At 41.3% G+C, this 23491-nt stretch overlaps 1 protein-coding gene and 1 long non-coding RNA gene across 2 annotated transcripts in view; one reads left to right on the top strand and one right to left on the bottom strand.

Annotated features, from left to right (window-relative positions):
- Window positions 1–756: 756 nt before the first annotated feature.
- LOC118582347 lies at window positions 757–18360 on the top strand. The gene is made up of 3 exons (XR_004944758.1): window positions 757–867; window positions 2270–3249; window positions 17104–18360. It is a non-coding gene; the product is annotated as an uncharacterized LOC118582347 (long non-coding RNA).
- Ano5 (anoctamin 5) overlaps window positions 16978–23491 on the bottom strand; it is a 68396-nt gene continuing 61882 nt past the window's right edge. Inside the window, exons 21-22 of the mRNA XM_036185118.1 lie at window positions 21974–22079; window positions 16978–18095 (exon numbers count right to left, since the gene is read on the bottom strand). Of these exons, the coding sequence (XP_036041011.1) occupies window positions 17874–18095; window positions 21974–22079 (328 nt within the window). The 3' untranslated portion in view covers window positions 16978–17873. The remainder of the gene's footprint in view (window positions 18096–21973; window positions 22080–23491) is intronic.

The raw sequence follows: 23491 nt of genomic DNA, 5'->3' as shown, positions 1-23491 counted from the left end.
TACTGCAAACAAGACTCAGTGCTTGTATAGGAAACATATACAGATTTATAAGTTCTTGCAACTGACCTAGTTGGTGGAGTCCTCCCAGGACATTCTCAACTCACTTCTCTCTTGTGGTCTTTTTTCTGTAGGGAATAGCATTGTTAGAACAGAACCCATTGTTCTATATTCCAGCTAAGGCTGAATTGGGCATATAACCAAGTTCTGGGCAGAAAGCCTCCTTAGAAATCTAGACTGCACAGAAAGACGCATGGAACAGAACAAGGCCAGGAAAGTTGCCACTGTGTCCTCTTTCTTTGGAGAAGATGCTCATTAAATTTCTGAGTATCTATTGCTTTTGAACTCTCTAGGTGTAAGTCAGGGTCACATCACTGAGCAATCCCATCTAACCCTATCTTGAGACACGGAAGTGATTATAGTTAGGGAGAAGGTGATGGGGTGTCAAATCTCACCATGTACGGTTAAAAACTCAGAAATGTGGTGCTATGCATTGGGGAGTGGTTGAGCTTTCCTGGTGGTGGTAAGAAGAAATATGGGATCCATCTCAGTTTGCTTGGAGTTTGTTGTTTTACCATTGAAATGTGCATGTCCCTAGAAAGCCCTATAACCTCAGAGAGGCATGGATACTTGGTTACCTACAGCTAGGGTGACATTCCCAAAGCAAGTTTGGTCGTAAGCAAGCTTTAGTACATTCTAATTTATTTTCTCTCTGTACATGCAATCACAGAAAGGATAATTTATAGAAATGGGGCTTATTCTGTTCCAAAGTTGAGAGGCCAAGAAGTTGCCTTCTTGTAGGCAGAGTCATGAATGAATTGAAGACACAGCAGGCTAGAAGATGGAACTTGGAAGAGAGCTAACCAATAGGTAAGTTAGGACTCACTAACCATTAACTGCATGAACTGATCAACTCATTCATGAAGGCAGAGCTCAAACAGCCTCCTAAGATCTTCCTTGCTGCTCTCCATCACTCATAATGAGGATTATCTTTCAGCATACACTTCAGACACTAAAGCCGTTGGGAACAGATTCCTGGATTTAGTGCTTCTTGATGACAGTGGACAAAGTTTCTATCATTGTTACAGTTTGTGGTAGATGTGGCTGTTTCCTCCCAGAAGCTGAGTCTTTGGTCTTTCTTACATATTTCCAGTGTTTTCATGAGTTGGTGAATAGTATGTAAACACCTTTAGGCATGTAGCTTCCAGTTAAAGCCTCTAACTAATACATTATCTTTCTCTCCCAGTCTTTCCTTGGCACCTGAAGTTAGAGTAGTCAGATGTAACACAAAGTTAGGGTGAAAACCAACACTGAAAGATGGCTGAGTGAAAAGAAAGGATGAATTGTGTTCTTCCTGGATGTGTTAGTTGGTTTCTGTTGCTGTTGTGAAACACCAACATCAAAAGAAACTTGTACAAGAAGTGGTTTATTTCAGCTTACAACCTCCTGATCACACTCTATCACTGTGTGAAGTCAGGGCAGGAACTTGGAGGTAGAGACTGAAGCAGAGGCCATGAAGGAATGCCACTCACTGGCTTGCCCTCTATGGCTTGCTCATTTTGATTTCTTTACACAATTCAGGACCACCTGCTTAGGAATGGCACTGTCCACAATGGTCTAGGCAATCCCTTATCAATCACTAATTAAGAAAATGCTCCACTGACTGGGTTATAGCCAGAAATTATGGAGGCATTTTGTCAACTAAGGTTCCCTTTTCTCAGATGACCCTGGCTTGTGTCCAGCTAACAAAAGTCAACCAGCACTGAGGCAACATTGAAGCAATGGGCAAGTCTAAGCATTGCCTTTCTATGACCTCCCTTAATCCAAGAAATAAATGTCTGGCTTTCCATCACTATGTATGGTTTTAGAAAAAGAGCCAAATGGTTTTAAGCTATCTCAAAACATGCTGGCTCAATTTAAGCAGCTATGATATGACCTGCATTTTTCATCACTTAGTAGGATTCAGCTTTGAACTTTTCTGCCAAAACTGTTGTTATGATTTCTAGGAAAGCAAGCCCCACATTTCCCTCAATGCTTACCCCAATTCGTCTATGCTTTGAAGTGTTTTCTAATTCTTTCATGTATCATAGATGATCCTGGATAAAATATGAGAATATGGTCAAAGTTTTATAAACATTGGATATGGAATGATAGTAAAATTTGCTGTTTAAAGTCTGCTGGGAAGCTTTTGTTGCTTTCTGTGGAAGCTCATAGCTACATGGAACTTGGGAATTACTTCACATCTTTTCTTGTTTGTGTTATGACTTTGCAGAAATGGTCCTCAAAGAGATGGTCAGAATCCCTTGTTCCCAAACAAAGGGAAGACAGTTTTTGGCTGGATGAAGTTTTACTGGATCAGATGATCAAGAGAGAAGATTGATAAAGAGTGACATGAAGGAATGGATGAAGAAGAGGGAAAGAATTAATCAACACAAATAATGAAAGGTAGATAATAACGAAGAGATAACACTGAGTTCTCAGACAAGAAGCAGGGCATCACAGACAGGCAACCTGTGATTTATGATAAGCTATGACCTCATTTGTTATCTTAGTTTTTAAGAAATCTTTCTTTTAACTTCATCATTTCCTCCCTTCAGCTCAGTGACTCTGTGAAATGCAAGGTGACCTCAGTGTTGGAAGAAAGAACATTTTATCAAGGGAAGATGCTATTCTCAAGGCACAGTGCTTATGGCCAAGTTCTCTCTAGCCTGGAATCTGTCTGCAGCAACTGTAAAGTAAAGTAGATGTCACTTTCTACCTGACAGTTCCTGCTCCCCGGGGCCATTGTCTGTTGCAGAACTGCAGTAGGGATCCACTGCGGAGGAGGAGGAAGTGTTTAGTTACTGGGTCTGAAGCCACTGTCACTACTCACAGCCTCTTGCTGGTGTGTCCACTTCCTTCCCAGCTGCCTTTCTGTATCTTACCTCTTCACCGTGCAATGTTTGCCAGAACCCAGAATGGTAAAGCATCTCACATGCCTACTTGAGCAGCCTTCATAAATAATGACCATGGTGATGGAAATCCCAGCTATGAAAGTGACTTTTAGGGAGTAGCTGCTTAGTTCTATTTCTGAGCAATTTTTAAAATGGTATTTGTTCATCACATTTTAGCATACCATTATCCAAAGCAGCATCATTTAAATTGTGTAACTGAAGCCCTATTGAAAGGCTCATACACTACAAAATCCACAAAGGATGAAACAAGCACTCAGACTACTCAGACCTTGAGGCGTGAGAGCACTGGGAAAATATTGTAAGTCCTCCATTATCTTTTGCAATACTTTCCCTTCCAAACTCTTCATGTTCTCTCTCTCTCTCTCTCTCTCTCTCTCTCTCTCTCTCTCTCTCTCTCTCTCCCTCTCTCTGTCACTGGGTCCATTTTGTGCTGTTTTTATATGCTTGCATGTAGGACCATCAACTGGGGTATGGGTAGCCACTCAGGGGCTTCCCTCAGGAAAACCAACTCCCTCCCCCAGCAGCTCTCAAATTTCCACAGATCCTTGGCTAGAGTGGGACTTTGTGATCCCTTTCCCCATCCACATGCAGGCTTGGGGTGACTCAATATTGTGCAGATCACAGTTGCTGTGAGCTCACGTGTACAATGGAAAACATCATTGGCCCATTGCTATGGTTCTGTAGCGCTCCCCTACAGCAAAACAGCCATTGTATTCACCATCCTCATCATATCAGCTCTGCTGGTCTTCAAGAGTCAGTCATATCTGGTCCGTGGGGTCCCGAGGCCATGCTGCCACTGGAGCTGTGCCATTCTGGGTGGCCTTCACCACCACCTGGGGTCATGGTGACAACCAGATCCGGGCTGCTTTTGAGGACCATAATTGGGTCGGTGGTCCTACTGTAGCCAAGGTCTGGGTTGATGTCTTCTATGACTCTGTGGGAGTCTGTTTTCAGGTTCCTTGTGGCTTTACCCAGCAGGTCTTCATAGAGAGGAGGATTAGACCACGGGCCTGAGTGCAGGTGTCTGAGATGGTCTGCACTTGGCTGTGCTGGGGGGAGGTCTTTTGCTCCACCCCCTTGACATTTCTATAAATACCTTAGGGCAGAGACAGTCAGGGCTTGTTGGAATAGGTTCCAGGCCCTCTCGAGGCAATCCTGTATTTTCTGTTTATCTCCACAATCTAAATCCTTCTATCTAATATTTCCTGCTGTTGTCACTAAAGAAAACTCAGGGCAGCTGTGGGGTTGGTGGGTAAACACCCCACATGGCTCATGTTGCCACTAAAGGCCACATGAAGCCTGGGGTCTGGGCTGCAAACTGTGGCCTTGTTTGTGTCCAGGGGCCATGCTGCTGTCAGAGCCATCCTGATCTGACTGGCCAGGGCTACCACCTGGAGCTAGAATGTTGACTGGGGCCATGTCTGGGTCTGTGTTCCAGCTGCAGCTGGACTGTGTTGAAGTCTGTGGCCCAGGTTGCCACTAGGGCCCACATGGAGACCCAGGCTAGGCCACAGCCTTCAGCCTTGTTGGAATCTGGGAGCCATGCCACAGCATGGGCCATACAGATCTGGGTGGCTTGTGCTGACATCCGGGGCCATGGTGTCATCCAGGCCCAGGCTGCTGCTGAGGGCCATGTCTGAGTCCAAAGCCTCAATAGGCCATGATCTGGATTGATGTATATGGCGCCTGTTGCTACTGAGGGCCATGAGGATGTTCAGAGTTAGGTCAGCCACCTGAGTCCAGGTTGGTGTCTGAGGGCCATGATGCATGCAGATCTGAGTGACCTGCACTGCTACCAAATGCCATGGTGGTGTCCAGGCCAGAGCTGCAGCTGAAGGCCACGTCTGGGTCCATGGCCCTACTGCAGCCAGTCTGTGCTGATGTCCGAGGTTCCTGTTACCATCAAAGACCATGCAGACACCTGAAGTCTGCAGCCATATTGGTATCTGGGGGCCACACTGCTGCTGGGGCCAGTGCAGATGAGTAACCTGGCTGCTGCTGAGGACCATGTCTGGGTCTCTGTTTCTACTGTGGCTTGGTTCTGTGTTGAAACCTGAGTCCCTTATTGCCTTCAAAGGTCACCTAAAAGGCCAGAGTTGGGCCTGCAGGCTGGGGCCTTGGTGGTGTCCAGGGCCATGCTGCCACCTGAGTGGATGGTGCTTCCTCCCAGAGCCAAGATGTCATTCGGGCCCAAGGTGACTTGGAGGGCCACGTCTAGGTCTGCTATAGCTGGGATCTGTGTTGATGTCTGAAGCCTGTGTCACCTTAGGGGGCTTTACGAACCATGCAGAGATGAAATCAGAGGGCCAGGCCGAGCCAGTCCCGCCCTTCACTGGCCCAGGGACAGCTGGCCTTGCCTCTTGCTGGCCCCTGCCTGCACTTGGGAGAGATGGCCCAACCCCTCAACACAGGTGAGAGTGACTGACCCCAAGGGTGTGGGTGTTGTCTGTTTTCACTCTTTTACTCTTTTTTTGAGGGCCCGCCACTCAGCTCCCAAATAAACCACACACAGAGGCTTATCTTAATTATAAATGTTCAGCCTTAGCTTGGCTTGTTTCTTGCCAGCTTTTCTTAACTTTAAATTATCCCATCTATCTTTGCTTCTTGGATTTTTCCTTTTCCTAGTTCTGTATATCTTACTTTCACCCTTACTCCATGGCTGGCTGTGTAGCTGGGTGGCTAGCCCCTAGTGTCCTTTCTCCTTGTTCTCTTCCTCTTTCTTCTTTTCCTCCCAGAATTCTTCTTCTATTTAATTTCTTTGTCTGCCAACCCTCCTCCTTTCTCCTGCCTTGCTATTGGCCATTCTGCTCTTTATTAGACCATCAGGTGTTTTAGACAGGCACAGTAACACAGCTTCACAGAGTTAAACAAATGCAACATAGAAGAATGCAACACATCTTTGCATCATTAAAACAAATTTTCCACAGCATAAACAAATGTAACATATCCTAAAATAATATTCTACAACACATGGGGAGCTGACTCTGCCCTTTCGCCTGAGGCAGGTGCCCCCAGTGGCCTAGACTGACCAACTCGGCTACCACCCAGGCCAACAGCCAAGCCTTGGGTTGGCCCACCCTAACATCTTCCCTATCTAGAACCTGCTGGAGCTTGTGAGGGGACTGGTCCTGTGGAACAATACCCACAAGATCTCCAACACTCAGGGCAGTCATGGGATGTCCCAGAGGAGTTCCGGTGAGGATCCTGTGATGATGGTGTACCAGAAACAAGAGAACTTGAACCAGATCAGTGACTCCTTGCAATGAACATTTGCTAGTAAAGTTGATATGACGAAAGGGTCTACTTACTATATGACACACCAAGGTCCCCAATGCCACCACATGAATGAAGAGGTGCTGGAGAGGTGGGAAAGGAGAATCAGAGGTTTTGTTTCTGTTTTTTGTTCTTATTTTTGTTTGCTTTATCACTTATTTTGTTTTGTTTTGTTCTGTGAGGAGTGCTGCAGGGATGAAGATATGGGGGATCAGGAGTTGAGCAGAATTAGAGTGCATGATGTGATATTCCCAAAGAATCAGTAAGGAAAAATTAAAAAAAAAAAAAAAAAGGCTAGCCAGGTGGTGGCACACGCCTTTAATCCCAGCACTCAGGAGGCAGAGGCAGGTGGATCTCTGTGAGTTCAACGCCAGCCGGGTCTATAGAGTGAGTTCCAGTACAATCAAGACTACACAGAGAAACTCTGTCTTGAAAAATAAAAAAATAAAAAATAAAAGGCTTTAGGTGGGTGAGTTCTGTTGTACATATTTGTTAGCAAACACATTCATATCTTAATCTCCCAAATGAAGAGATGAGCACAGCACAGCCACCAGAGAGTGCTTCCAGTGCACAAAGGGGGGGGGGGGTTGTTCATGGAAAGCTTAAGCACAGCCGGATGTAAGGCTGGAAGAAGCAAAGCATGGAAATGAAGAAACTCACCGCTTACTGCTGTGGAGAATGGAGATAAAATGACAGAGAGCAAGCGGAAAGTCCTGCTGACTGGACCTGGATCTAGTTTCTTTTCTTAGGCCTCAGCACAAATGGGAACACGTGTCCTGATACTCACCCCACTCCTCACCCTCTTCACTCACCCCGAGTTCGTCCCTGGCTTGGTTGGGAGCAAGATTTTCTTTCCTTGTTGAGATCTTCAGTCGTGAAGGGTTTCACTTGTCTCTCACTGCAGTAATTCTGTGCCTGGCGCTAAGCAGTCTCAGGAGACTTGTCAGTGGGACTTGTTTCTAATTTCTAGTGGTGACAGTACACTGGTAGACCTCTGCTGTATTTCTTGTCCAATTTTCAACCCCTAGGACCCCTCCTAAGCACAGCACCTCACCCACAACCTTACAGATTTCCGTATCAAGCTGGGCAGCTCCTCCCTGACTTTCTGGCTGGGCAATCTACTCGGGAACTGGAAGATACTGCACAGGACCCTGCCCAGCCTGCTGGCACACTAAGGAGTAGTAGGTCAAGACGATCAGACAAGATCTCTGTTGACTTCTCCTCAATTCCTGTGTATACCAGTCTTATAATGTGTGAAGCTCCACGGCACGAACCGTGAAGGAAAGCAGATGGTAGCGGAAGAAGGACTGGGCTTTACGTGGGGGACATGAGGGAAGCCTGGGGGATTGCAGGCAACATACTCCAAAAGCGCAGTGGAGCTGCTCTGCGCAATGCAGTTGTTGCTCCACAAGAGTTATGTACAAATCAAAGAATATGACTCAGCCAGGCATGGTGATGCACGCCTCTGATACCTCTATACAGGAGGCAGAGGCAGAGGCAGAGGCAGGAGGATCTCTTTGAATTAAAGGCCAGCTTGGTCTAGGTAGTGAGTTCCAGGATAGCCAGGGCTATGCAGAAACACCGTCTCAAAACAAACAAACAAACAAACAAAAAATGTCCCACGGTGGTGGAGCACTCTAGCCCTTGGGAGGCAGAGGCAGGATCTACTGAGTCAGTTCCAGGACAGCCAGGGCTACACAAAGAAACCTTGTCTCAAACAAAACAGAGGGCGAGGGCGAGGGGGAGGGGGAGAGGGAGGGAGAGAGAGATGTATGCTGCCTCTTCACTCACCACAGGATATCAGAATCTCAAGGGTTATTTGCCAAGTAACAGTGGATTGCTGCTCACGCACACTCCCAAACTGTGAACCATACACCCTCTTTAGCCATACCATATTTTTCTCCTGGTAGATCTGGACACAGTGTTTACAATAGGAGAACAAGTAAGGAGGGTTTCCCAAAGACTAAACTTTTAATCCAGGTGAAGGGGTTGCTTAGCTTCCTAGTTTAGTTGGAAACCAATTTTTATTTCTCCTTTCTCCTTCATAGCCAGTAGGTGGCGACCAAGATAGCAAAAAAACAAAACAAAACAAAACAAAACAAAAAAACAAAAACAAAAAAAACCGTAACTGCGAAGTGTTGTTTATCTCTGTATTGGGTTTTAAGTTGGGAGCTCAGCGGTACACTCATGTGTTGCACTACACACTGTAACTGTGACTACTCTACAATTAGTTTTCTCAACAAAGCACCATCACTGTCACATTAATTCTGAGAGAATGGCAATATATTTTAAAATTTTTAAAATGAATTATGGTTGTCATTTCACGTGTTTGCCTAATATCAACCTTCTACCTGTAGCTCAAAGATTGTATTTCTAAAATAGGAGTATTATGATGGTCAACTTTATAGTATGAGATTACTCAGCAGGTGGTATGCAGTGTGTGTGTGTGTGCGTGTGCGTGTGCGTGTGTGTGTGTGTGTGTGTGTGTGTGTGTGTATTCTTACTACAGAATTTGAAACATCAGCTTTCAGAACCGACAGGTCTTTTTTGTTTTTTGCAGAGATAAACAACGTGTGAACACCAGGGAATTGTGTTTTATTGAGCTCCCTTCTGATTTAATCTCCCATCTCCCATATAGAATTATATGAAAGAGATTCCAGGCACCATACCATGAAATAACCGTACTCTCAAAATCCAAGTAATGCCACACGAAAAATGGGCAACACAAATTGAACCTTTTTGTACTTTGCCTGAAAATGTATTTTTTTGTTTTTTGAGAGGGTGAGAGAGAGGATGGGAGGGTGGACCTGGGAGGAATGGGAAGCTAGTGTGATCAGGATTCATTGTATGAAATTCCCAAATAGTTAACAAAAATATGTTTTTTTGGGGAAAATATTAGAAATGATCCACGATTCAGTGTAGGGTGTCCCTGGCTCTCAACCTGCTCTGGTTATCCATTCATTTAGTGTTGATGGATGATTGAAGTCAGATGCTATAGAAAAGGCATCTGAGTCATGGCTCCTAAGCTTCTAGCTGGTGGATACTCCTTCATCTCTTTTTGCAGCTAATTCATTTGCATAGGAAAACTAGGTGTTAGCCCAGTGGAGATCTTCTCAGTCTGAATATTGGCCATTTTGTCTTGTTAACATGATCCTCGAACATCCATATTCTGTGAATTTGTAGATTTAGATGAAAATAAGAGTTCCCTTTTTTTATTTATGAGGTTGCTAAAGTTTCATCTAGTGTTTTCCTTCCTTCCTTCCTCCCCCTCCCTCCCTCCTTTCCCTTTCTTTCTTTCTTTCTTTCTTTCTTTCTTCCTTCCTTCCTTCCTTCCTTCCTTCCTTCTTTTCTTTCTTTCTTTCTTTCTTTCTTTCTTTCTTTCTTTCTTTCTTTCTTTCTTTCTTTCTTTCTTTCTTTTTCTTTGTGAGATAGAGTTTTTCTGTGTAGCCCTGGCTGTCCTGGAACTAGCCCTGTAAACCAGGCTGGCCTCGAACTCACAGAGGTCCCCATGCCTCTGCCTCCCAAGTGCTGATTAAAAGCATGTACTAGTGTTTCTTTTTGCTTTGTCTATAATAAACACGCAGACAAAACATCCATACACATAAAATACATTAAAATTAAAAAACATTTATAAGACTGAAAACTTAAATGTCCCTGAAAAGCTATCATCAGAGACACGTATTTTTAAACTTTTGAAATTGCTTCCTTCATCACTCTTGGGTAAGCAGTTATTAGGTTTTCCTCTTTTTATTTTTATTTAAGAAATAAAACTGCACATATCAATCATGTATAATATGGTGTTTTGAATATGTAGGCAGTACAATAAGAGATGGAGGCAGGAAGATGTGTTGGTTTAAATCAGTAAGATTCAGGCAGGTTCATGATGCCCAAATACCATTTATTGCTCCTTTGAAAAATTTAAGTGTGTGTTTTAGGGGAAAAAAAACCAAAAGGACATGGCTTCACACAAGTTACACCTCTACTGTAAGATATTTCACGTGGCACACAGTTTCTATTTAACCCTCGGACTGCATTGGACCCTTAGCCGTCACACCAGCCAAAGCATCAGATCATAATCACACACTGTGCTTGTCAAATTTCTTTAGTGCATTTCAGTCTAGGACATCTCTTTAAGGATCATTTGTGAAACGCTGTTATGTTCTTTGCCTACTTTTACTGTTAAGTTGACCATCTTTTAAAATTTGATTTATAGGACTTCTTAATTTAATCTGGATGAGTCTTTTCTTTAGGAAATACCTTCATCTGTGGTATGCATTCCCACGTTCTCAGGTAGTGAATTGTTGAATAGAATTTTCTAGTTTTTAAAGAAGTCAATGTATCTACCATTCTTGTTCTGTTTTCAATCTATCCAACCTTCTTTTCTCCTGTCTGGGCAGCTGCTTGTTTCTCTTCCTCTCTCACAATTTCAATTATTTCAAATAATCATCGTTTGTGTTACTACTTTCCAGAAGTTAGTTCACTGTTTTCTCATTAATTTCCCTCATTCTTTGGCTTTATTTAGCTAATTCCCACCCATATATGTCCAAAAAAGCCTAATTCGTTTCCATAGCTTCCTTTCCTAATAACATGAAGATTAAAAGAGTTACGTATTTGTGTTAAGACTGTGTTCAGTTGTTCGCCACCCACACTTCAACAGGACTCCCCTGTGGTTGGGGAGTCACTAAGGCACTGTGGTTTCTTCTCATCCATATGGCTCATTCCCGAACATTTCTGAGTCTCCATTTTCTTCTCTTGATAAGTTTAATTCACTACAGTGAGACAAATCCTCATTTGAGGTTAGTTTTATCTGCCTTATGGTCCAAGATGCATTTCCCTTTGAACAATAATCTACAAACACTAGAAGGAGTGTTTGTTCTGCCACTATCATATGCCATGTTGGCTGTCACGTGGATGGATGGCATTGCTTGAATTGTGCATATCTTTACTACATCTGGCTCCCCAAGCGGCCAGTCAGTCACTCATTAAGAGCAGGTTAACAGCTCCCAACACAACTGCAGGTTTAACTAATCCTACAATTTAGCTCTGTATTACTTTTATAGACTTTCTGCCTGTTTTTATTAGATGGATACATATTTGAAATAGTTATACATTCTTATAATTACCATTTCATTATCAAAATCTCAAATTTCTGTATTATATCTTGCCTCATAGCTATCTTTGCATGGTATGAACAGGGGTTGATTTTACTTATTTTACTATTTCTCATATCTTATCCATCTTCTTATTTTTCGACCTCTCTGGGTCTTTACACTTCATGTCCTCAGAGATGGCTCAGGATTTCATGAGGACATGTGATCCTTGGTAGATCCAATACGTAATTTTTTCTTTTAAACACACCCTAAATCTGTCTGGGTTCAGTTAAACTTTGCTTGCTTTTTTTTCTTTTCTTTTTCCTTTTTCTTTTTTCTTTTTTTTTTTAAGACAGGGTTTCTCTGTGTAGCTTTGAGCCTTTCCTGGAACTTGCTTTGCAGACCAGGCTGGCCTCGAACTCACAGAGATCCGCCTGCCTCTGCCTCCCTAGTGCTGGGATTACAGGCATGCGCCACCATTGCCTGGCAACTTTGCTTTCTTTCAACCATTGCCTTTCCTCTTGGGAATCACCAGTTCCTCTCATGAGAAGTCGACCACACAGTGGGCTTATTTCTCTCCACTTGACTTTCTTCTCACTGTTACTCATTCTACATGTGTCCTTTGTCTTACACTTTTTTGATGTTTTTGATCAAGTATTTAGGGCTGATTATTTTTTTCTTCACAAACTGCATATCTGCATTAGTCCATGAAGTATGAACAAATAAAGCACATATTTTTACAAGGTTATTTGAGTGGGGCAAGAATGTGTTCAACATATAAAATATACATGCATACAGATGCCCTTATGTAACACAATACAATGAATACACTAAATCTGCTTTTAAATATTTGACTCACTTCTTAGCAACCTCTTCTCACGGTTACAACAGACTGGATAAGTCCAGTCTATTTCTGATGGGCCTGAGATCTGTCACTGCTGATTTGTAAAGACAGAGCTCCAATAACCTGCCAGGATGCAGTGACAAAGTGACATTTTTCTCTGGGTTCTCCTCGAGTTCAGTTCCTTTTCCTTTGTCTTGTTTTATCCCCAGTTCCTAGGAGGCTAACCGTGGCTTTTCTACATTTTTAAAAGTAGCTACACATTTACCATAAAATGACTCACCAGATTACATTAATTTATCCCATAAATATTAAGTTGTGAAGTACTTTTGGAAATACATAACTTAAAATAGCATATACATTTTATTTTCATTGCTTTCTGACTCATGAGATATTCTAGGATTTGTTGCATTTTTCTTGGTTATATTTTATTATTTTTGTTGTTGTTGTAGAGAAAAAATATAAACGATTTTAGTACTTTGAAGCTTACAGGTGTGTTGGTTTTGATATTGTACATGACCAGATGTTAAAATGTTTCGAATGAGAGCGAAACATTTTAAGGAAATAAACTAAATCTAGTTTGCTAACCTTACTAAGCTTCGGCAGCCTTTGGTCAATACAGTCTGTGCTGGGTAAGTAGGCCTGTGAAGTCTTCCCCTCTGAGGTCTGAGATGGCCAATCCTGTAAATTTGGCTGGACTTAGGATTATCACTAGAAAAACAGTTCTGGATTTTTCTATGAGGAGTTTCCAGATAAGTTTACCTGGAAGGGAAGATGCCTTCCTTGAATATGGGTGGCATCTCCTATAGGCTGGTGTTCCCAGCTGAATAAAAAGGGATGAACTGATAACCAGTATCCATTCCCCTGGCTGTGGATGCAATGTAACCAGCTGCCTGGTGCTCTGCCATCAGGACTTTCCACCATGGTGAACTGAATCCTCAAGCTGTGAGCCCAAAGAAATCCCACCTTCCTTCATTTCCTTTGATCAGGTATTTTGTCCAGAGACAAAAAAGTAACCAGAGCCTACTTACAAAGTGATAGCATAAAAGAGCAAAGGCATCTTTCTGGGACTGTTCTTGAAGGTCTATGTGGGACAATGCACACACAACCCATCTAACCTGAGTGCTCTCTTTTCTCATGCCCCTTCTGGGCCGGCACTGGGTTCCCATCAGTGAAACATGACTGTAGATTAAAACAAGCAGAAGACACAGGCGGCTGTATGGAATTTCAGGAACTTTGTTGTCTCAAGCCTGTACCTGATGGTCCTGGTTTATCCACATTTCATCCCAGACTCTATAATTTCAAAAGAAACACCTTCCCTGTAATATTGATAATTTTGCTTTGCTATTTAAGTCCTGTATGATAGCATGGTTGATCCATGAAATACTTAGAATGTGATAAAATCACTTGACTTTCTGATCATTCTGCACTTCAAAAACATATATTGGTTGAATGAAATGAACCTAATGTCTTTAACAAGTGGAAATTAGAGGTGTAAACTTCTCAACTGTGAGTCTCCAGATATACCTAGAAAGGACAGGACTAAGACTTGGTTGTGCTGATGCTAAGTGACTTTACCCAACCCATGGTGGGACTGGCTACCTGTTCAGGAATTTGTTAAAGTGCTTTCAGCTGCAAATTTGTCCTTTATAATGTTCTCAATCATCTTTTCACCTCCCCAAGCAACATCTTCCAAAGTAGTGGGGGGTGGGGGTCGGGGGAGGAAAGCAGGTAGGCAATGCAGGAAAAGCTTCTACCTTCTGCAACTTCTCTAGAGTGGCAGCTGCTCTTGACTGGCTCTGTCTGTACTTGGCAGGCAGCACAGTGACATTCTGGGCTAACCCCGAGGATGGGGTGTGCTCAGAAGTCGCTGCAGAGAAACACATTTGATGGAAAACCTTCTCTAGAGTTCTTGATTTCAGAAATTATCTCAGTTCTAAACCAAAGTAAGAATGTGTGCGCATGTGTGTGTGTGTGTACACACACACACACACATGCGCACACAGAGCATTCAACGAATTGCGAGTGTTTAAAAAAAAGTATGTGAAGTTGGGAAGGAAGAGTGGTTGGAATAAGGAGGAACTGTAGCATAGGGAATGAGGAGGTGGATTTAATCAAGACACATTAGATGCATGTATGAAATTCTCAAATAATGAAATGGAGGAAAGAAATAATGTTTGTGTCAAGGTATTTGAAATTATTTACTTACTTTAATCACTGAGTGATTTGGCTTTTGAGGTTTGGGTTCATAAATGAAGACAATTTTTCCTAAATACTTGTGTACTTCCTTAAGAAAGAAGAGAAGGAAATAAGGGAGTGAAAAGGGAAGGAAGAAAAGAGAAAGAAAGGGAAGGAGAGAAAGAAAAAGGAGGGAAAGAGAGAGGGAGGGAAGGAGAGAAGGAGGGATGGAGAGAAAGAGAGAGGGAGGGATGGAAGGAGGGAGAGAGGGAAGGGTGGAGGGAGACAGGGAAGGATGGAGGGAGGGAGAGAAGGAAGGGTGGAGGTAGAGAGAGAGGGAAGGAGAGAGGGAGGGATGGAGGGAGGAAAAAGCAAGCTTGTATACTCTGAGTTAACTTCAGGACACAGCATCTCTTATCAGGAGAGCTGCATCCTGTATCCAATGACATATTTAGAGGAATGGGCAGTTGTATCTCACACAGATCATCCTATACTATACATTACATTTTAAACATTGTCATTAATTTTTACATAATGCTGAAATAACTGACATACTCTAATTACTACACAGAAAAGTAGATTGAAATTGCACGAAGAACAGTAACACAATAGTTCTATTGATTCCTGTGGCAGAGTCCAAAGCCTGGCAATGCAATGTTTTCCTTCATGGCATCATTCAATTACATAATAACTATGAGAGGTCTTTTTCCAAAGCAATAGACTATATTTTTGAATGACCAGTATCATTGTCACTGGAACGCAGGGTCAATGATTGGTCATAGTACCTGACCCTACAAACACACTTTGCAAGCAAAGGCTTTCTTGTGACACACAATAATTGTCAACCTGGAATTTCTCCAGATATATTCTCTCACCCTTAGTGACTGGCACTGAGAAGAGATTTTCATCTTCCTACCCACAACTGTACTCCAAAGAATTCCATTCGAGACCCAGAGGAAACAACTCTCTCCTTTCTTTTGACAAAAAAAAAAAAAAAAAAAAAAGGTGAAATCCAGAAGTCCAGAAGTAGTGCAAAATTAAAACATTTTTCATTTAATGACAGTCCCCCCTTGATGTCTAGAGTTAGTAATTTGAAGGATTTTGCTTCCTGTGTGAAAAGAAACAATGAAGATGATGATTGCACAGGACCTTTGGAAAAAGTTGTGTGCTTTGGGGCTTTGGCACTTGAAGATTCTATTTTCACATAAGGTCTCAGATGTTCCCTGGAATATCAGTGGAAATTAGTAAACCACTTGCTTGACTGAAAGATAAAAAACAAACAAACAAACAAACACCCCCCCCAAAAAAAAAACCAACAAAGACCAAAAACAAAATAGCCCACAACCATACTCCTAAATATGAACATACATCTGGTGGCTGGCTACATCTAGCTCAATGACCACTGTGTTGATGGAAGGAGGCAAACCTGCCTGAACAAACTCCATCTGATTTGGGCTAATAGACTTTCCAGTGACTCTAGTATCTCAGGGTAAAACATGAAACAGGAAGAAAGTTATCAGTGGAAAATTACAAGGCAAATATGAAGCAAAGACATCTATAAATTATAAGAAGCACTTCTAGTTTTGCTCATTTCTACCATTACTTTAGACACTCAGTGCTCGAGGTGGTTTTGAACCTATAATGTATGGACAGCTTTGCAAGTCAGCTTTGTCCTTATCTTGCTGTCTAGCTCCATAATACTTTGAAATCACAAAATTAAAGTGTATTTCCAAAAAACCTATAATCTCTCCCCCTTTTTAAAAAAAATTAGCACCCATGAAGAAGGCAATGTGAGTTGTGTGTGAAAAGCTCTGCAGTGTAATTTGACAGTCTACAAAAACCACAGCTGTGGCTTGATCATGCTCAAAATGACTGGTTTTCTTAAACTGACCATCTCCACTTATGAAAGTACCTTTCAATTATGAAATCATTTCAAGTGACCTAAACATGTAATCTACCTACTACATAACAAATAAATATTGCTAATAATGTGATGTGATAACTCTTTTGTTACTTTTATAAAATCCATAATCCCTAGTTCTAGATACTTAGTGTCTATCAGTCGTTAGTTAATACTGTAATATCAGCTATGCTGTAAAATTGGGTTATTGATAAGGGAACACTACTTTAAAAAAATCTTGTGATCAAGTTTATTTGTATTTATGTGATTTAAAAAAAATATTCCTTTGTAGCTGAATTCTAATTTATACCCAAAGATTTGAGTATTCTACAGCTGGACCATATCTCCCACTCTAGTGGTAAGTTACATAGGCACATATGTGATATTGTATTAACTGAACCCAATGGCAAGAATTGCTGTATATCTGCATAGGCCTAAATGTGGAAGGGATACTTCAACAAATATACCTTTCCCACCTAATTATCACCTTCTTACTTGGTCAATGATCTTTTGGTGATAAACTCTGTGCTCACAACACTTATATTTTCTTTAAGACAAGTTGACTTCTGAAATACTCTGTCATATCAAATTACCAGTCACACATACAATTTTTCATGTGTCAAAGGCATAGAAAGAATGCACTGGACATTGTAGGTGTGATGTAGTCCATGAAAAGACTGTAAACTTATTACAAGGTTTGGAGGGTTTTTCAGAGCGAAGAGATCACATTTTGTAAACAGTTTGTGCCCAACTTATACAAATGGCTAGAGCTCAAAAAAGCTTCATGATGCAAAAATCAGCATTTCAGAGAAATTTAAAAGTTTCACTTTATCATTGAATAATGTCTATGCACTCTCTTGCATTCTTTAGATCCTAAGAAGACACATCGGCTTTGCACAGTACCTTCACTTGGAAACCTGTAGTCACCTGACACTATGTTGTTGAAGCTAGTCAAGGAAATGGAAACAGTACCTTCAAAAGCCCTCTCAGAGTCTTTCATGAAAATTCTTCTAGTCTCAGGGAAAAACTGATTCTACCTTTACCAGGAAAGGTTATCTGGGATTCTGACGAAGCTAACTCTCACCTGACATTGTCAAGAGCACACTCCTGCTATGATTTATACCCAGCATTTGTCAATAGGTGAGATTTCTCAGGACTTCTTCTGATTTTGGCTTTACATGTGTGCTTTTACAATGGCAGATGTTCTATGAAATGGTGGGTCTCTTTTCTAGCTTTCTTTATGATACAACCCTTTTCTTGTTGGGAGGGAGACAGAAGACATTCAACAGAAGACAGCAAAGATTTTCAGTTGCCCTGGGAAGTGACAGAGCATCTCCCACACCAGTGTTTCACTCTAAGTAGCAACACTTCATGATTTTCCAGATTCCGAATCCACAGGCACCACCTGCAGGTGTTTACAGGACCCCATGAGTCACACCCCGGGAGAGCCCAGTGGATGATGCCCACCTGTGTTCTCTTCTGATGCCTGCCTCTATCGTAGGGCATAAAGACTCCGAGTTAAAAATAAAAGAAAGAAAGCAAAACAAATGGATACATGAATTCCAGCATCCAGCCAGAAGTCCAGAGGCCACAGTGAACAGAGAAGGGCACAGAGCTACATGCCTCGCCTCGTGTGTGGATTAGATGGGGATTCTGTCCCTCGGGGATCTGATATCTTCCACTGTGTCATGCTTAATGATGTTATTGTATTCAATATCCAAGTTTTCTTTCAACTTGTTGAGCTCGAACTCATGAATAATTTTGACAGTCATTAACTTTTCTCGTTTGATTTTCTCTAGGACATCTTTTGGAACATCCGGTATCATCCAGGCCAATAAAAATTTTAACAGAAACACGACGTGCTAGGAGTGATAAAAGAAGATCATAGATACTGTTAGGATTATCAAGAATTTAGAAAGGAGTCCTTAATGGTCCCCCTGAGAATCTGATAAACTCTATTGGACACAGGAAGCACAAAGTTGAATCATATATACACATACAGGTGTATGTGTGCATGTGTGTATCCTGTAGTTTCCACACACACAATGGAATTAAATAACTATATTTAAATAAGCAACTAGAGAAATGGGACATGGGTATAAAAAAGCTTGCTCTTTATTGGAACCCCATCCTAATAATGTAATAAATCATCTCTAATATAATCCTAATTTCCTTTAGGCAGAGAAATTCACACTCAACCGTGTCATGGGTGATTTAGTGTGAAGGAGAAACTTGAAGCATACTGACCATTTTGTTTTAGATTCCTAGAATGTTTTCAGGAATGAAGGTCACCAGTAGTGTAGTGTAGAGTTAAAAACAAGAGCATCAGTTTGGCATTTCTATGAGACACAGTAGAATGTTCAGGGGTTATGCAAAGAGTTCTTTTTTTTTTAATACCAGAAAGCTGTGAGCCCAGAGGCACAGGCTGTGGTATAGAGTGGTGGGGGGGCCATGCATTGAAAGCAAAGTTTCTAAAAAGTGAAATCCAGAATACGGAATATGGACAAGAAAGAAAGAGCAAATACTGTGGGGATAGAGGAAGGGAGAGAAATTTCTCACCTAGGGGTCGGGCTGCTCTCCTTGACCAGCTGAGAACAAAGTCCCAGCATGGTTAACACTAAAGCTTTCTCTCCCTTCTCAGCTAGAACTTCCACTTAGGAGTCTCACCAGGAAACCCTTGTACAGCCCCAGTAGCTCCTGATTTTACATAATCATCCCATCTATAATCCCATCTAAGGTACATCCTTCAGAGCCATTCTCTAATCTCATGTATTAAAAGGAAAGAAAAAAGTTCCATTGTAAGCTCTGAGAATGAACGTCAGAGCTTCTGAGTCACTGTGGCAATGCCCAGACACTCAATTGTGTGCATCCCATACCTACTTAAGTAAGATCTTTCCCTGAGTGTCTTTCTTTCTCTTCACTCATGTGCTTAAAATATATGTTAAAAACATCTTAGTACAGGGCTGAGTGATGACTCAGTCGTTAAGAGTACCAGCAGCTTTTCCCAAAGGACCTGGGTTCAATTCCCAGCACAGGGCAGCTAACAAATGTTAACTCTGGCTTCAGGGAATCTGACACCATCTTCTGGCCTATGTGGGCACTGCACTAATCTAGTACACAAACATACATGCAGGCAAAACACCCATGCACATAAACTAAATTAAATAAATATAAAATGGACATTCTGAATAAACAGTGGCAGCCTCCAAGGAAGCTGGCACCATGCTCTTGAGTGTGCGTGGATGCATTTATTGAGTGCTTTTCCTCGTAGTTCTAAAATTAGTTATTGACTGATGGTGTTCATGTGCCGGCATGTGGATGACATGGAGAGGTCATAGGACAACTTAGAGGAGCCAGTTCTCTTATTCTATCACATGGGTTCTGGAAACCCAACTTGAATTATCAGGATTGGAGGCAAGCACCCTTACCCATGGAGACATCTTGCCAGCTCCCTTCTTGCTGTTAAAAATAGAAAACCAATAAAAACCAAACCCAACACTGCTTTATACTGGCTAGGCCTGAAACCCTTTCTGCATGGACCCATTGGAGATAGGGAACTGCAGACCGATTTCTAATGAAAGGTAGGCACACACCTCCGCACACTAGACTTGTAACCTTATCCCTTTAACTCCCTGATTCGTGAATGTACAATTCTATCCTTTGTGCAATAAATTGTCTAACAAGAAAGAAAAAGAACAAGACAGACTGGAACCAAGAGGAAAGAAAGCTAATGAAAAGAACAAAGGGACGGCTTCATCTCTTCACAGGTGAGGATATATGATCACTGAAGTTTGGAGCAGGGTAGACATTACAGCAGAGAAAGCAACGAGAAAGGGGGCTTGTGAGCAGGAAATCACAGAGACAGACATTTTCCACACACACCCCAAACCTGAAGGGTGTGCTTACAGATCTAGGGACCTCAGTCAGCACCCAGGACAACTATGCAGTCCAGTAGCCAACAACTTGTTTATGAAGTTTTAGACTGGTAGAGCTGCTGAGAGAACACTCAATGTTTGTTCTTCTAAAGGTCATTAACAAGGGACTGGATGGCCTGTCCTTTATAACAGCATCAAAAACTGGACCAAAATGGAGCAATGTCTTAAATGTTTTTCAAGAGTGCCTAAATTATGGTTAAAAATTTAATGGCAAACAACCTCAGAATTTTGATTTCAGAACAAATGACTGTCATATTCGTGGGTGAACATTATAATATTCAAGGTCTCAAAAACAAACCACTTACAATCTTTCTTCAGAGAGTTCCTGAAAGATGAACCTCAAAATTAGGTAGCAAACCCAAGAGGTTTACGCTTACTGGTTAGAAGAGTGATCTAAACATTTTATGGGAAATGTGAAATAAATTTAAGAAGAATTAAAATCTGATGTAGGGGAAGGAGGAGGAGAGAGGGCAAAGAAAGAACAGGGGTAGGGAGAACATAAACCTAAGCAAAGAGAAGTTAGGAGCCTATGGCATGAAACAAAGATTACTAATATTTATAAAGTCATAGTATATAAACCTTAATTAAAATCTTAGGTGAAACTCTGACGAATACACCATTTCAGAGTTGAGCATGGTTAAATATCAAAACTGTATCATTTAGTGTATAAAGCACATACCAGTAATTCTGATCAACAGTCACTCTAAAGGGAATGAATAAAGGCTACTGATGAACTGTAATGGTACCAGATCCAGGATGTATGGCTACTAACTCACAAAACTATTGCTTTTTGAGATTTTGTAGTTTAGGAGAAGAATTATGGGGCTCTATAAATCAAATATACATACATGTATACATATATTATAATCATCTCGAGGAGTAGGAGGAAGATGATGGTGTATATATGAAGACAGTGTCAAGTGTGCTCCTGTGTGCTACATGTCACTGTAGGAGGTCAACAACCACAGCCTAACACTAAAATCTGGGTCTGTTGGGATATTGTTCTGCTAGAGCTAAACTGTGACACAAATGGGCTGAAAGTGTTTGCCTTTGGAGATCAGGATTTGAGGTTAGTGAGAAATGTGTAAGGCTCCATTAGCTACATAGAATTATCTGATTTTAAATATGCATGCATTGCCTGTATAGCAATAATGAGTCCTGTATAGCAATAGTGAGTCTGAGAAATCCCAATTGAACAGTATGTGCTCAGGTTGGACCTGTGTTGTACTTGGGCACTCCCCAGGGGGACCACATCTTAATTTTTTCTCTTCCTATTTAATAAGTTGTATCCATCCTTCCTCTGTGGCAGTTACATTTTCTTGTGAACTTTCTCTCCAAATATCACACATCGAAGGAGTGCCCTGCAGTGGGCAGAACCAAAGATTTTGACTGATGCACAGAAGACACCAAATCCCAGCTCTAATTATAGCTAACTCATCTTAAGCCAATGACATATTTTGATGAATATCAGGTTCATCTGTTAAAGGTTAAAAAAAAAAAGTAAGGCCAGTTGATGAGAATGCTCTAGAACAGAGCCTTCAGAACAGATGTTCTGCAAGTCAGCCTTCTCATGACCTTGTCATGCATTTCCTTTCTTTTCCTGTGGCCCAGGTGCCTTTACCATTGTAAGTGAATGGCAAGCTCCCAAAGAGAAGTTGCAACTTACGACAACAAATGATTCCTTCAAAATAAAAGTGAGGAAGCTGACTTCCTGATGGTGGGTATGTTTAGAAACAGCTGCTTAGGGGAGTGGCAAAGGAAATGGGAGAGATGAGAGAGATGGGGGAAAGTCCAGGCCAGCTTACTTCTATTACTATGATGAAGATCAGCTTGGCAGCAAGGACATGCCAGAACTGCATGTTATGGGCATACTTGTTCTCATGATCAGGAGGGTACCTGTAATCTCTGTACCTATAAAACAAAACAAACAAAAAGAACAAAAATGAACATAAATAGGTAGACCTATAAATAGAGATGATTTATGGCAGATAACTATGATAGATGATAGACAGGTAGATAGATGGAGAGAGAGATAACTAATGATAGACATAGATGATAAATATTTGATAGATAACAGGTAGATAAACAGATATGGAGGTAGATGAGAGACAGTCTGTGGTAGATAGATAAGTAGATAGATAGATGTTAGATATATATGACAGGTAGACAGAATGACGTATTTGGCAATAAGTTTAATAAAGAGACCTGGAATAAACTTTTATTATTTCTCTTAGGAAATTGAGAACAAACACAGGTCACAGGGAAGTAACAGATAATATTGAACCTTTTCCTGTTCTCACAGCTCCGGCTTGTATTACTTACCCATATCACCTCCCAAACAGGAGAAAAACCAGAGCAACTTCATTGGCCTCATGTAACTTCTCCCACGAGAGGCCAAGCTACCATGGCATTTTGTCAAAATCCTCCTCCTGTCTGACCCATCCAACTTGCTATGTGGACCATTTCTGTTTTCCAGAGACTCTGTTTCCTTTTAGATGTACCGACAAGATAAGGCAGTGTTCTCTTTCTGGACTCTTCTTGTGCTTGGACTTTCAGATTATTCCTTTCTACAACCCCCCTCTAGACTGATGTTCTTCAAAAACTTACCCCAGCTTTCAGAAAGTGGTGAAACCAAGAAATCAAACAACAGAGACCTCAGTTTTGAACACTGTGCCATGATCCCTTTGTGTCCAGATGTGCCATAGAACAGTGTTTGGTCTTATTGTCCTGAAACGGTTTTCTTGCTCCTTTTTGGAATCCCCAAGGGAGAGGTTAGTGTGAGATTGAAGCTAAGATTAAAGGCCCTTGTGTGTACAAATGTGTGCATATGTCTATCAGTCTGTCTGTTAGCTATCTACTGTCTATTTATGATCTATCTGTATCATCTATTATAAATTATCTCTATATATCAATCTATTTATCTATGAATATGTATCTTTACCATATATCAATACCATCTACCTATTTACCTCTATTATCTATCAATCAATCTATCTTTATCGTATATCTCTATCATCTATATATATCCATCATTCGTCATTACTATATATGTCTATCATCTCTATATTTATCTATCAATCCATTTTTATCATCTATCATCTACTTACCATCTATGTCTGTCATCTACCTACCTACCTATCTATCTATCTATCTATCTATCTATCTATCTATCTATCTACCAATCCATCCATTCAACCACCTGCCTATCTTTATCAGTGATCTATCATCTATATTATCTCTATTATCTACCCACCTATTTGCTGACTATTGTTTTCATATTCTATGGTATGAAGATCCCCACAGAACACGGATACTCTGGGTGT

The sequence above is a fragment of the Onychomys torridus genome, chromosome 1, assembly GCF_903995425.1.
Source record: "Onychomys torridus chromosome 1, mOncTor1.1, whole genome shotgun sequence".
Taxonomy (NCBI): Eukaryota; Metazoa; Chordata; class Mammalia; order Rodentia; family Cricetidae; genus Onychomys; species Onychomys torridus.
This window is presented reverse-complemented; position numbering and strand designations above follow the sequence as displayed.